At 40.2% G+C, this 14,052-nt stretch overlaps 1 protein-coding gene across 1 annotated transcript; it reads left to right on the top strand.

Moving 5' to 3' along the window:
• The first annotated feature begins 951 nt into the window (after window positions 1-951).
• Window positions 952-11,437, top strand: CHRNA6 (cholinergic receptor nicotinic alpha 6 subunit). Its single transcript, XM_008492555.1, has 6 exons — window positions 952-1,067; window positions 3,443-3,582; window positions 5,613-5,657; window positions 6,714-6,823; window positions 6,939-7,926; window positions 11,310-11,437. The coding sequence occupies exons 1-6, from the start codon at window positions 989-991 to the stop codon at window positions 11,430-11,432; spliced, it is 1,485 nt and encodes a 494-aa protein (XP_008490777.1). The 5' UTR covers window positions 952-988; the 3' UTR covers window positions 11,433-11,437.
• Window positions 11,438-14,052: the final 2,615 nt, after the last annotated feature.

The raw sequence follows: 14,052 nt of genomic DNA, 5'->3' as shown, positions 1-14,052 counted from the left end.
GCACCAAGTAACTTGTGGTGCCTTCCACTCCTCTGAAGAGAAGCATGGCCCTCAGTTTCTCAGACCCTTTGCCTGGAGATTCTATACAGGCTTTCCTGTTGCAAAGACATGCATACTCAACACTTGAGGAATAAACATGCATCATTCTCTACTGGATAGGGCTCTCAGTTTATTAACTTCTTAATGAAAAGTAACACTCTGTCTCAGTGAATTTGGCCTGTTAGACACATCTATATGAGTGCATGCTGCTGTTCCTTTATTCTGCTGCTGTGCTTCTGCACTAGGAAGATACTGGCACAGCAACCACTGCGCACAGGCAAATTGAATAACTTAACATGCTTAGTTGTTCCCAACAGATGGCAATAATAAATCTACTTGCCTCAGATTTATTAATTTACAGTACTGTAAATCAATTCTATCACACAGTGCTATGCTTCTTTCAAGTTTTGGATAGTTTGTGGTAAAGATGTTCAAACCATATAGAATTCATTTCTCCTGCTGTGAAATTAGCGCTCAGCCAACAAACTCAAGTTATCATCTCTGCATATTCTGACAGACTGACTCAGGTGAGTGCCTAGTAAGAGCTAAACAGGGGCTTTTGGATGAATGTTCTTTAACCAGTGGGTGGAGGACTGAGTCAATTCCTCCCCCTGACAAAGGCTGGCCAGTGTCTTGCCTTTTCTCTCACTCCTGCACTCTTACACATTCCCCCAGAGGCGAGGGTGCGGGTGACTGCAAATGTGAAAAGTCACCTGACAGGATGCTGCCTGACTCCCTTTTCACTGAAGAGCATAAGCTCTCCTTGCCTGGTGATAGTGGAAGCAACTCTGCTAGGGTTTGCACTGCTCAGCAGGCTGCAGAGTTTGCTGCAAATGCAAAACTGAAATCCTGCCTACTTACCATCCAGGGGGGCTTGTACATCTTTTTGCCTTCTGTTTTTTTCCCCAGACCTTTCTTTTCAAAAGGAAGCTATATTCTGCTGCTAGCAATGCATCCTGAGAGGTGGCTTTGTTGGTGTTGCCCTGCTTTCTGTGTGTGGGAATTTATGTTCACATCCTTGATTAAAGGTAGGCTGTCTTTGATACTAGTCTCTAAAATGTTTTCTTGTCACTGTCTGCTTTTGATTTCCTGGAATGAATTCAATGTAAAGCTTCTATTAGCTTTTTCTGTCCTGAAATATATACATATATATATATATATATATATGCATATACATATAAGATTCCACCTGTATTCTAGGAGACCTAATGCAATACTAGTTTTCACACATAAAACTATTTATTTTGGTTTGATAATTAATTGGAGAATTGTCTCTAGCAAAGAAGGAAAATGAAATAGGTGTTCTAGTAATTTTGCAGATGCTTAATCAATGCAGGCTAAAGATGTGCACGTTTGGTACTCACATCTTCAGAAGTGAGAACTCAGTATATTTTTGTACACTGATATTTGTAATCTGTGGTTGAATACACTGGAGTTATTTCCATGTGCGCATCTCTCTGAGTTCAGAGGGATTTCTTCTTTTAAGTCAATGCATCTTTTTGGAAGTCTCACTTCTCCTGACAACCAAGCCATGTATGAATTACAATGCGTAGAGGGCAGTCTCTTAAAGCAGCACCAATGGGATGAGAATCTGTAACTGAAGTATATAGTTTATGGGCCTAAGTATTGGTCTGTTTCTGTTACATTACTTTAAAGCATGTGTCTGTTAAGAAACCAGTAGGAAAATTAAAAATTAAACATGACTTTAGACTCTCTGGGTTTAGTCAGGAGACTTTGGTAAGAAATTCATGTTCCCACAGTAGAGTACTTCTAGTTGCAGTGCAATGGATGATGAAGACATCTGAAAAGGAAATTGCAATTTCCTTTTTAAATGGGATAATACGTGGTATACAAACATTGAAATTTTAGACATACTCATCTGTCTTCTCTGAAGGATACTGAAAGAATGAAACAAGACATCAAGTCATTGAACTTATACTGGAATTTTCTTTCCATATTTGAAAGTCCACAGTAACCAATATTTCAGGTTTTAATTGTGAAAATCCTCTGAATCTGAGCATGCTTTGTATCACCTCAGCGGCAGAAACATTTTTTTTTTTTCAAAAATGTGTGTGGACATCCTAAGCATGAAAGCAGTGTTGTATGCTGAGATGAAGAGTATCCCTGTAGGACATCTATGCAATCACAGGCCCTTGTGTTCACTGAAGGAAGTGTAAATTGTAAATTTATGTCCTATGCTGTGCCACACACCATGCTGCCTGACCTAAACCCCTACTATGATTAAATTTTTGGAGTCATAATGTCATATCATGATTTCTTTCCTGTCAGGTTCTGGAGCAGCCTCGGACTAACACAAAAGCTTATGACCATATATTTAAAAAACTAAGTTTTTCCCCAGATATATCCCTAATATCTTTGGAATTGTCCTATACCTCTGACAGCACAGCTGTGCTCAATATGATGAGCAAGCGCTAAGTCTTTGCCTTATAAAGTATTTTGAAATTTTGTTTTTAATTATAGTAGTGCATTGAAATAGCAAAGTCATTCAAGAAAAATATTTTTCTGAACTAGTGTCACCAGAGTCCATATTATTTAATCTTTCCTTTTAAAATCAAAGTCTGTAGCTTTAGCAATGTTGAAATACCAATTTCAGGTTTGAGCTATAGGTATAAGATTAAGGGTATTCTTCTTGACACTGCAGTGAAGCATCTCAGTGCCTATCATGTATTTTAGTCCCTCTAAACTATCTGGTCTGGCCTGCATGGACTGGAGGTTACAGCTGTGATCTGCTTGTTCCCAAAGAACAGTTCAGGATTACAAAGATGCCTGCTATTCTGTAAGAAAATCTAATATTTCCATTTTTTCTCATAGAAATTAAGAAACAAGCTTGCTTCAGAGAAAAAACTGTGCTATCTAAAGAGCTGAAACAGCAAACATGACGATTAAATATGGGCATAGTTTTTAAGAGTAGGAGGCATCATTATGACCACCTAATCAGAGTCCCTAACAGAGATTTGTGTGCAGTAGTTGCAGGCTCAACTTTTCATTTCTGAGTAAGTATGCATTTTATAAACTCTCCATTTTACCATAAAAACTCCCAAAGATGAAGTCCACCACATTTATACTTTTCCTGCCACTTTATTCCAGTGAGATCTGAAGTCAGCATGGCTCAGATGGAGGTCCACAGACTGGATCTATAGGAGAGATTTCTGTTTGGCATTAACTTGAACGTCGAGGAGACAGGGAACAGTGGGCAATGTCCTGCAGAAGAATGCTTTCAGATGACAGCATGATGGAAGCCCTCTTCTCTCTGCTCCTGTTTCTTGGTACATGATTGCAAACACAGGATCCAGGAATACAACGTGGACTACTGTCCTATCCAGCATCTTCTTTCCCTCTTCCTTGCCCCTCACACAGCTGCTCTTTTTCCTTTCCAACACAGATACCAGCGCCTGTGAATCAGAGGAACGGCTCTTTCACAGACTCTTCTCCCAGTACAACCAGTTCATCAGGCCAGTGGAAAATGTGTCTGATCCTGTCACAGTGTATTTTGAACTAGCCATTACACAGCTTACAAATGTGGTAAGACTCCGTACAGAACAGTGCTGGGGTTTGGGGATGATTGCAAACACAAGCAAATGGCTAAAGCAGCAGATGTGACTGTGGTGGCTGCCACAGCTGACATTGCTGTGTGTGTATACCTGTACATGCTGAGACCAGCTGAGCCACTCCAGTTGCTCAAACAAGCAGTTTGAACTATTGCAGTAGGAACTGTATTTTCTTACTGTGTAGTACCAAATCCCTCTGCCCTGGGCAGCAGCCTCTGGCACCTGGAGCACCAGTACCAAGTGTTCAAGCCTGCTCTCCACAGGGCTAGCCCACTGCAGAGACACCTGCTTGTGTCACATTGTGTAACATGTGGCCTAGTTCTGCTGTGGGGCCAGCATCATTTCCCAGTGGTCCTGAGAGATGAATCTTCTGTGTGTGTGTGTGTGTGTGTACGCTTTGTAAATCTCCTTATTTCACAAAAGTGTAGGGTACATCCAGCCTGCGAAGTGGTGATTTAAAGCATGGAGCTGGTGAGGAACTTAATGTGTTCCAGGGTGTTTGTACACAAATAAGGGTGAGTGTGTCCAGTGTGACAAAGCTGGGCAGAGCAGAGGGACTGTGGAAGAAGCAAAATTATCCACAGCACAGAGGCTATGATTTGGTAGGGGCATGTAGTGATAGGACAAGGGGTAATGGTTTTAAGAAGAGGGTAGATTTAGGTTAGACATTAGGAAGAAATTCTTTAGTGCAAGGGTGGTGACACACTGGCATAGGCTACCTGGAGAAGCTCTGCATGCCCCATCCCTGGAAGTGTTCAAGACCAGATTGGACTGGGCTTGGAGCAACCTGTTGTAGTGGGTGATGTCCCTGTCCATGCAGGGGGTTGGAGCTAGATGATCTAAACCAAACCATTCTAGGATTCTATGATTCCAAGGTATCTAGTTGAGTCCCTAATGAAGTAACAGGCAAACAGTGAGGAGCAACATTCAACAGCAGCCAAAGGAGCTCCTTTTATCTAAGAGTATAAATTAAGACATTGTGAGTCCTCAGAATGAAGGCATTTGTCACCTTCTGGTGTTGTTTCATAAAAGTATTGTGTTTCCAGATTACGGATAGGTTTCAGCAATTCTATCTCACACTGCAGCCCCTGGCTTCAAGTGCTGTCTTTGGGAAAAAAAAAAAAAAAAAAAAAAAAAGGAACATCATAAGTAAACCAGCTCAAGAAAGAAACATGATTTTTGCAAGAATATAGATAGTTTAACACATAAACAGAATGCTTATAAGCATTTCAAAATTATCTTTGTGCTTAATGTTCAGTATGCAATTTTGAAAATTCATCTACATTTTCTACCTTTGGCTTGTAAACATCTCATTTTTTTTCAGTCCATATGTTTAAAAGCTAAGAACTTCCTGAAGCAATATTTTTGCAGATGTTTTAATTGTGAATGTCAGCTTGCATTCATAAATGTATGTAATTAGTCTTGCAAAATACTTTTAGATTGAAGGATCATTAGAACAAGGTCCAGTCTTTCATTTTTGAGTCTCTTGCAGCATCTGCCTGATTCATCGCTGGTTGACAGTAGCAATAATTGATTGTAAAAAGAGGGTCTTAGGATAACTTGGCGCTGGGTTAGTGCACCTGCTGTAAAGGTCTGCATATAAATGCAAGGACACTGTGGTACTGTGGTACATTTTACTTGAAACTTGACCAGTACTGTGCTGTGTAAGAAGAGCTTTTTAAATACTGAATCCAACAAAATACATAGGCACCAATAGAACCTTATTCCTCTGGTACTGGGTCAGAGCAATTGTAAGTTTTATTTTCTCCAGGTACTCTTTGCATGCCTGAAGCTCTTTGGATGCCTGGTATTTGCAAAGCATACTTTTTCAGTAGAATATTAAAAAATTTTCACTTGAGCTGCAAATGACTGCACACGATACCTAAGTCCCTTGGTGTCCTTCAATGTGGAATTCTAGTTTCCAGTTTTATCAGAGCAAGATCATCTCAGGATATCATAACTGATTTATGGAGTGAAGACTTGCATGCCTGTGTTTCTTCCTAGGATGAAGTCAATCAGATTATGGAAACGAATTTGTGGCTAAGACACGTAAGTGACTGAATTGCATTTCTTATGCATTGTGTGTTGATGTGATGAAATGTGTGTGTAACCTTGTAAGCTACATCTATAGAATAGGTGCTTTTTTTAATGGTAAGAATAAGGAGAGAGCCACAGCTGAAAAAGTAATTCCTGTGTTTTGGCTTCCAAGAAGTTACATCGCCCATATTTCCCATGTCATATATTCTTCTTTAACTTCATGAACATTGGTTTACCTGGTAAATCTAGCTGAATGTACCCATCAGAGAGTGACCAAATATGCAGATCTACAGTCCTGTGTCATCTCAAAACTGAATTTTCCAACCAAAACATTTATTAGCAAAAGGAACAATACTCCATTTTTCCTGATACTATTAACATTTATACATAGACAAAGAGCCTTAGAGGACCTAAACTGCCGAGAAAAAAACCCAACTTCCACCAAAACTGGTTTCCCTCTGGCACTGAGTGGTCCACACAAAGCTTTCAGAAGAAATTGCTGCTCTCATGATCAGGATCTTGAGTAGGCTGCGAGAGCGTGGAGCATGGCCCCACAATAGGGCACTAGGAAGCAGTGTAAGAGAGTCACTGGGCATCCCTTGCTGCCCCTGACTTGGTAATTCACTACCCCTGTGGAACAAGTAATGTTCCCTGCAACTGCCCTTTAGTGTGCATATGCATCTGCTTTTTCGTTGGGGTGCTGGGCTCATTAGAAACTGGGCTCCTTCAGACCACAGGGTGCACTCTTCTGTCAGCAGCAGCAAGGCCTGTGTTTCCTCTCTGCAGTGGGGAAAATAGCCTAGCACAGGTAAGCATCTGTCAGCATGTCAGCAATGAGTAACAATTGACATCCCCTCCTTCACAGAGAAGGCCATAAAAAATGGATGTGAGCAAGATTCAGGCGTATCCAGTGTTTCTTGAGGTGATGGTCTTGTTTTCTTGCAGACCATTATCCCCAGCTACATGTGCTACTCTTTCTGTCTTTATTATAGCCTCTCAGGAAGGTCTGAGAAGCAGATATTTGCTGATACTAGAAACTTTTAAAACACTTGTCCACTTGTCTTTTAGATTTGGAGTGACTACAGATTGAGATGGAATCCCAGAGAATACGATGGCATTGAATTTGTTCGGGTTCCAGCAGATAAAATTTGGAAACCAGATATCGTCTTGTATAATAAGTATGAACACTTTTCTATTTTACCCTTTCTACCAAAATAATCCTCTTACAGTGCCAATGGAAGATACTTTACTGCCATGGTAATTTTCTTTTCTTTGCATCATTTGTCTTACTAGTGCTGTGGGAGATTTTCAAGTTGAAGGCAAGACCAAAGCCCTGCTTCGCTATGATGGAATGATCACTTGGACCCCACCGGCTATTTTTAAAAGCTCCTGTCCAATGGATATTACCTTTTTCCCTTTTGATCATCAGAACTGTTCACTGAAATTTGGCTCATGGACCTATGACAAAGCCAAAATTGATCTTCTGATCATTGGATCCAAAGTGGATATGAATGACTTTTGGGAAAATAGTGAATGGGAAATAGTTGATGCTTCTGGTTACAAACATGACATCAAATATAACTGCTGTGAAGAGATCTACACAGATATAACCTATTCCTTTTATATTCGAAGGCTGCCAATGTTTTACACGATAAATCTGATAATTCCCTGTCTCTTCATCTCATTCCTGACTGTATTAGTTTTTTATTTGCCATCTGACTGTGGTGAGAAAGTCACTCTTTGCATCTCTGTGCTGCTTTCTTTGACTGTATTTTTACTGGTGATCACAGAAACAATCCCATCCACCTCTTTAGTAATTCCTCTTGTAGGTGAATATTTACTCTTCACTATGATATTCGTGACTCTTTCAATTGTCATCACAGTGTTTGTTCTGAATATACATTACAGGACTCCAACCACACACACAATGCCCAGATGGGTAAAAAACATCTTTCTTAGCGTGCTCCCCAGAGTCCTGTTGATGCAGAGACCACTAGAACAACAGAAAAAAAGCATGTCCAGAAAAAACAAGAAAGAATTGGCCAGTATGTCAGGCAAGTCAAAGCAAAGAAAACACAAAGATACCAAATCACACAAGGAGCAACAGTGCAGTCACTGTGGTAAGAAAACTGAACTCTCTGCCATCAAAAGAAGAAAACTGAGCCATCAACCACTGAAATGGATGCTAGAACATGTGGAGTACTCCCCAGAAGTGAAAGAAGTTATTACAAATGTTCAGTTCATCGCAGAAAACATGAGGGCTCAAAATGAAACCAAAGAGGTAAGGGAGGTAACCACCAAACTTTGTATGGGGTCCCATGTCCAGCAGTCCACAAGAGAATAGAAAAGTGAAAACATGATCTAGGAGAGAACCCCTGAGAATAACTGGAGGTCTAGAAATAATATTTTGAGACTTGTAAATGGTCAAAGTTTCCTACAGAAAGGGAGGAGATAAATCATCCACTGGTGATGGACCCAAAAAAAATTATCTCATCTGTTCTTCATCTGTCCCCAGTGGATAATTTAAGCAGAAAGACAGTTTTAGGTTAGAAACCAGGCTCACCCTTCCAAGCAAAAGAAGAGGATCATCAGCCCTTTAGAGCCATGGGGAATGAACTTTGATCAGCAGTAAAGACAGATTTGATCCTGCCATGAGGCAGGGGATGTACTTCTGTAGATCCATAGATCAAAGGTAGCTCAGAAACAACCCCCCTCCATTGCACACCATCTTGCTCAGACTTAGTAAGCAGTGACATCAGTACTGAGCTTGCAATTTGTCAATCATGTTTTTCTAAGCTAGCAATGGAGTGTGCATATTTGGGAAATGCTTTTTGAAGAACAGGGCTTTTCTAGCAGTTCAGCAGTTCATCTGGGAAAAAAGTTGTCCTCATCTGATGATATCTCTGGTAAAGATATTCCTTTCAGAATGCTCTTTGTATTTAGTCTCAGTCTGATGTATTCTTGCTTTTTTTAGAGTGACTTGACTAAGTGTGGCTGCAGTGATAAAGTATTTTGAGCCATGAGAAGCATACATTGAAATAAAAGTTGAGTTTTGGGGGAAGATAGATGAATAACAACAGGTAACAGATGCATAAGGAACAGTATTTTTTTCAAAAGGGTGAGAGAGAGGGTGGTTTAAAAATGGAACTGGGCATTGGAACTGATGGATTTGCTTACATGAGGTTATAAATCTTTCAATCCTAACTGGGATTACTATCATAGAAAATGATGCACGCTGCAGTTTAGAGAATTCCAGGGCCATATCCTCAGGTGTAAACACAAGCAACTAAAAGAAGCTTCAAGAAAGATTATCTGCCATCCCATTACACTCAGGACTCACAAGGAAAAGGAATTCTCTGTCATTTCAAGATGTTTTCTAAAAGTCTGTAGAACTTAATGAAACATTTATCTTTGATCTGTCATGAACTTTTTTCTTTTGGTTTTGAAGTTTTTTTTCAAATGCTCTATAATGGCAAAATCCATTTCAGAATTAAATACTGATGAATTTGTATTGAAAACCACAAATACTTGGAAAGGAAAATAATGAGAGGTATTCTTTCTATCAGAATATTTTGTTGAAATCAGCACAAATTCATCCATCTTCTGTGCAACCCAAATTTTTTTTCCTTTTTTTGATTCTATGGAAGAAATATCATCTGAAAACAAGCCATGTAACTTTCCAAATAAAAGGCTATATTTAAGTCCTGGTGTCTGAAATCATAGGGTGAGCAGATAATACATGTCAGCCCAAAGCAAAAGATAGGAATCTGTCATCACAGAGGAGGATAGGGATTGAACTGATTCTTGCTTTGTATCTATGCCCTTAATGTTTTGCTTGATCCCGACATTTTAGCCCTGCTCTTACTGCCACAACAGCTGCATAAAACATATTCAGATACCATATTCAGCTGATTTCTTTTATGAACTTCTAACAAGGCTTTACATGAAGCAGTCAAATAACATGCTACCTTGATTACACATCATCGTAAGTTTCCCATTGCCAGTTTTCCCAATTTGCATTTTGCAAGTCTCTCCTGACACATGAAATTGTATTCTTAGTCTGGTGTGTGCATCAGCAGCTCTGGATTTTATCTTTCAAGCCATTTTTCATTTCAGAAAAATCATCTATTTGGGAAAAGACAGGAACTTGTTCTCAGGCAAGCATTGAGGAAATTATTCTTCGGGCTACTTCAGCTTCCTTCCAGAACCTGAAAGGGGCCTACAGGAAAGCAGGAGATGGACCGTTTGCAAGGACTGGTAGTAATAGCTGAGGGGCAATGGTTTTAAATTAGAGAAGAGTACATTTAGATTGGATGTAACAAAAAAGTTCCTTACTATGAGTTTAGTGGAAAAATGGAACAGGTTGCCCAGGGAGATAGCTGAGGCCTCATCCATGAAGATAATTCAAGGTGAGGTTTGACAAGGCTCTGAGCAACCTGATCCAGTTGAGGGTGTCCTACTGCAGAAGGGGGTTGGATTAGATGACCTTTAGAGGTCCCTTCCAATGCCAATCATTCTATGATTCAGCCACATACAAATGGATAATATCATATACTTGACCTTTATAAATCAAAGCTCTTTAAAAATTGTAGCAACATTTACAGCAGCTGGAGTCTTTAGTGCATTTTCCTTCACAAGAAGTACAGTGGCAGCTTCTTGGAAAACCACATCAAGAAACTGTGAAAACAAGTAGAAGATCTTTCAGGAGAGAGCTCTTAATGGGTCACTAGTTTTATATGAGTGAATGGTCTTATCATGTTCTTCTGGCCCATGTATGTAGATACAGTTTAACAGACAGCAGCTTCAGTGAATGTGTTTCTAATGTGTATTTCTCAGACATACAAACCCTACTATGGCCTGATTAGCATATGACACTATGGTTTGCTCAGTCAGGGCCCTTGCCTTGCTATAGTCTATGTGTCCAGCTGTCCAGTTTGCTGAAATCAATGGGACTTGATTGGAGTGGCAGTGTGGCAAATCAGGCCAGAATAGCAAACTGTGTCTTGCGTGGGCTGTCAGAGTGAATCCTTTGGCAGGGTCTACTCTCATGCAGCTATGGTGATTCTGCCTGCTGCTAAATCAGCCCAGCCTGCACCCACCACATGATCCAGTCCTATTTGTTAATGTCAGCCTCACACCCATAGCTTTCCAACAGGCTTGAATATTGACAAAAATTCAGCAGACTAATTACAGTGTTGAATGTTCTCAGTAAAAAGTGATAAATACTATTAGAATATCAGGCCTCCCCAAGGACACTACAGGAGGGTAGAGTTAGATTGGATGTTAGGAAGAAGTTCTTCCCATGAGGGTGGTGAGACACTGGAACAGGTTTCTCAGAGAGGTGGTAGAAGCCACATCCCAGGAAGTTTTTAAGTCCAGGCTGAACAGGGCTCTGAGCAACCTGATCTAGTGGGAGGTGTCCCTTGCCCACGGCAGGGGCGTTGGAAGTGGATGATCTGAAAGGTCCCTTTCAACCCTGAAAATTCTATGATTCTATGAAAACTACTACTATGAAACTATGAAAACCCAACTATGAGTGCAACAAACTTTTTTGACTGCATAAATTTTCTTGCTCACATTCAAAAGCATAAGGAACATATCTACTACATAATGTCATGTCTCAATGAATGTTACATATAGTTTACCTTTCTTTTTCTCTTGCAGTTGGAAGATGATTGGAAATACGTAGCTATGGTGATAGACAGAGTATTTCTCTGGGTATTTATAATCCTTTGTGTGTTTGGGACTGCAGGGCTCTTTATTCAGCCACTAATAGCAGACACATAACTTGATCTCCTGCTTTATATCCACTTCAGTTCTTAGTTCAGAGCTGTCCCTTCTATTTCTCTCCTCTCACCGAATGCCTCTGCTCATCACCTCCTCAGCAAACAGCCACAGAGGAAAGGACTAAGAGAGAAAAGGGCCCTCCAGAAAAGCAAACAATAGAAGATAGAATGAGAAGAGGGCTCAAAATGGGAGATGAATGTGTGGTCTTTCTACAGTGGCATTTTTAGAGTGCCAGTTGGTCTATCCCAGTGTGATCAGCTGTAACAGTAGCACTGAGGATGACAGGAAAAGAGTGAAGTTATTTAGCTTTTCTCTTGGTTTAAGTACAGATAGATGTTAGGATAGTTCAGGCAATTCTGAGTCCATTTCCCAAAGAGGAGTCTACCCAGCTTCATTTTTCTTTTCTGAACATAACTGTTCCTTAGCTTTGAGTTAATTAACATTTCCTCTCTTTTTCTCTCTTTGTATAACAAACGAGTCTTTGGTATGGCATTTAAGTGAGGTACTGCTGGATCAGTGCTCTGTATTTTGTTCTTGTGCCAGAGCAGGCAACACTTGAAATAGAAGTACAGTAAAACAAAATCCTTGATCCTATAATATTTTCAATACAACCCGAAGTAAGGGAAATCTTAGGAAATACACATGCACAAATGAGAGTCCCAGATCAGGAAAGCATATTTTTACATTTATGTTTGAAGACAGATGGGTCTCAAGCACTTAATCAAAGTTGAAGACAAACCTGCTTAATATTTTGCACTGCATGTGGACTTACTGACATGATTTGAAATCTCCTGGAGTCACCAAAAAGGAATAGCCTGGATGCACTATGGAAAATCAGAAAAGATTTGGGCTATCTGTGGTTACCATGTAAGGAATCCACATTTGAAATCTACATGTTTCTAAGACTATTAATACTGGTTCATCTGCCACTTAGCTTTGCACGTGACCATAGTCCCCTTTACTTCTTTGTACTAGGACCTCAGTGAGCTCCAGCAGGATTTCCAAGTCACATTCCTCTTGTCAAGTTACCAGTGGGCACATTCCACAGGGTCTGCTCTAAAAACACCTGCTCAGACATAAGCTCAACAGAGGAGGGTTCATCCCTGAGCAGCTACTCATTGGCTTGTCAGCATCAGACTGGTCTAAATTTTCCTGATTTTTTTAAACCAAAGACCAACTTGGATTACACAAATCTCAACAGTAGAAGGCTGGCTATCATGAATCCTCTCTGCAAAGGTGGGCACCTTAGTCCAAACAGCTCTGCAGCAGTTTTCCATTTGCTGGCTCCTCATGGGTCAGTGCTCTGTGTGTGTTCAAACCAGTAGCCTCAAGGATACCTCCTTTGGGGTTAAAGTTACTGCTATGTAACCAGGTTCCCAGTGCATGTAATCCTGAAACACTTTGTAGATGTGGTTTCTATACTGTGTGGACAGTTTACCCTCTGATCTCATCTGTTGGTTTGTTTGTCCTGTTGGTTTTGTGCTGAAGGATTTGTCTTTAAAAGGCACCATTCCAAATGAAGTCAATGGCTTCAAGAGTAAAAAGTCCTTTTTTTTAAGAGGCCTAAATTTTCCTGTACAGTGTCAGTGCAGTGTATTCAGTGTCTGCTCTGTATCAGTCCCTGCTCTGAACACCACCAGTACTTGTAAAGTATGACTCTCTGTTTTTGAAGTCCCTGACTGGCCTTGTAGTCTATTTGGATGCTCCATAATAAAGAAAATAGGATAGAGTAAGTGTGCATGTAAGAGATACAGTTGCAATGACAAGAATATAGCTGTCTTAATCCAGTGGTTGAAATATGCTGTCATTATTTTCTGGAAGAAAAACATATTTTCTGTAACCCCCCTGGATGTTGCATAATTATGACAGACAGACATATGAACAAGCATGCTTTTTTTTGTCATCAAGTCAATTAAATTTGATTCCTGGGATACATTTTCTTGACAAATTTGTATTTTTTTAGAACTCCCTGCTTTACAATATTTTTAGAGATGCTACTCTTTGTTAAGCTGGCTCTTAAATCAGAAAGGAGAGGAGGAGAAAGAAAAGGAATTTGAAGAGAACAGCTGTATTCTGAGTCCAAAATCTTCATTTTACAGGAAAGACATCTGATTGATTGCATTCACTGTTGCAGTCTGTGACTGTACAATTAAAATATTGTGGCTCAAAGTCTACTGCATTGGTGTCTGAGGCAAGACAGCTACTACCACCACAGCCAGTAAGCTGACTTAACAAAATCCCTATTTTTTTGTAAAAGAACTCACAATTCTACAGCTTCTCGTCTCCAGTTCAGTGGCCTCCATGCCCCAGTGCCAGCTCCCTGTCTTTGGCATTTTCAGTACTAACAATCTCTCTAGACCTCAAACATGGGTTTAGCCTGTGAACCTTGTAAAAGTGGTTGACTAATTAAAGTGGGAGACACAGTAAGCATCTCATCTTGAAGAAGGCTGCGTTAGGGGCCCACCTCTGAGTAGATATTTGAGAACCCACACAAGAGTGACATTTTTGCTTGCCCCAACCCTTGCTGGGGGAACCTTCTATAAGAAATACCAAGAAAAGTTTCAACCAGAGCTTGTGCCATCCCAGATGCTGAGTTGGTCCACGTCACACACAGGTACAG

This window comes from Calypte anna, chromosome Z (genome assembly GCF_003957555.1).
Source record: "Calypte anna isolate BGI_N300 chromosome Z, bCalAnn1_v1.p, whole genome shotgun sequence".
NCBI classification, from domain to species: domain Eukaryota; kingdom Metazoa; phylum Chordata; class Aves; order Apodiformes; family Trochilidae; genus Calypte; species Calypte anna.
Note: the sequence above shows the minus strand (reverse complement) of the source record. Positions and strands in the feature narration are given on the sequence as shown.

Coding starts and splice junctions, on each gene's coding strand:
- CHRNA6 (XM_008492555.1), top strand. CDS start 989: ATGCATCCTGAGAGGTGGCTTTGTTGGTGTTGCCCTGCTTTCTGTGTG. Junction 5,658..6,713: donor CGAATTTGTGGCTAAGACAC/GTAAGTGACTGA, acceptor CTTGTCTTTTAG/ATTTGGAGTGACTACAGATT. Junction 6,824..6,938: donor GATATCGTCTTGTATAATAA/GTATGAACACTT, acceptor TTGTCTTACTAG/TGCTGTGGGAGATTTTCAAG.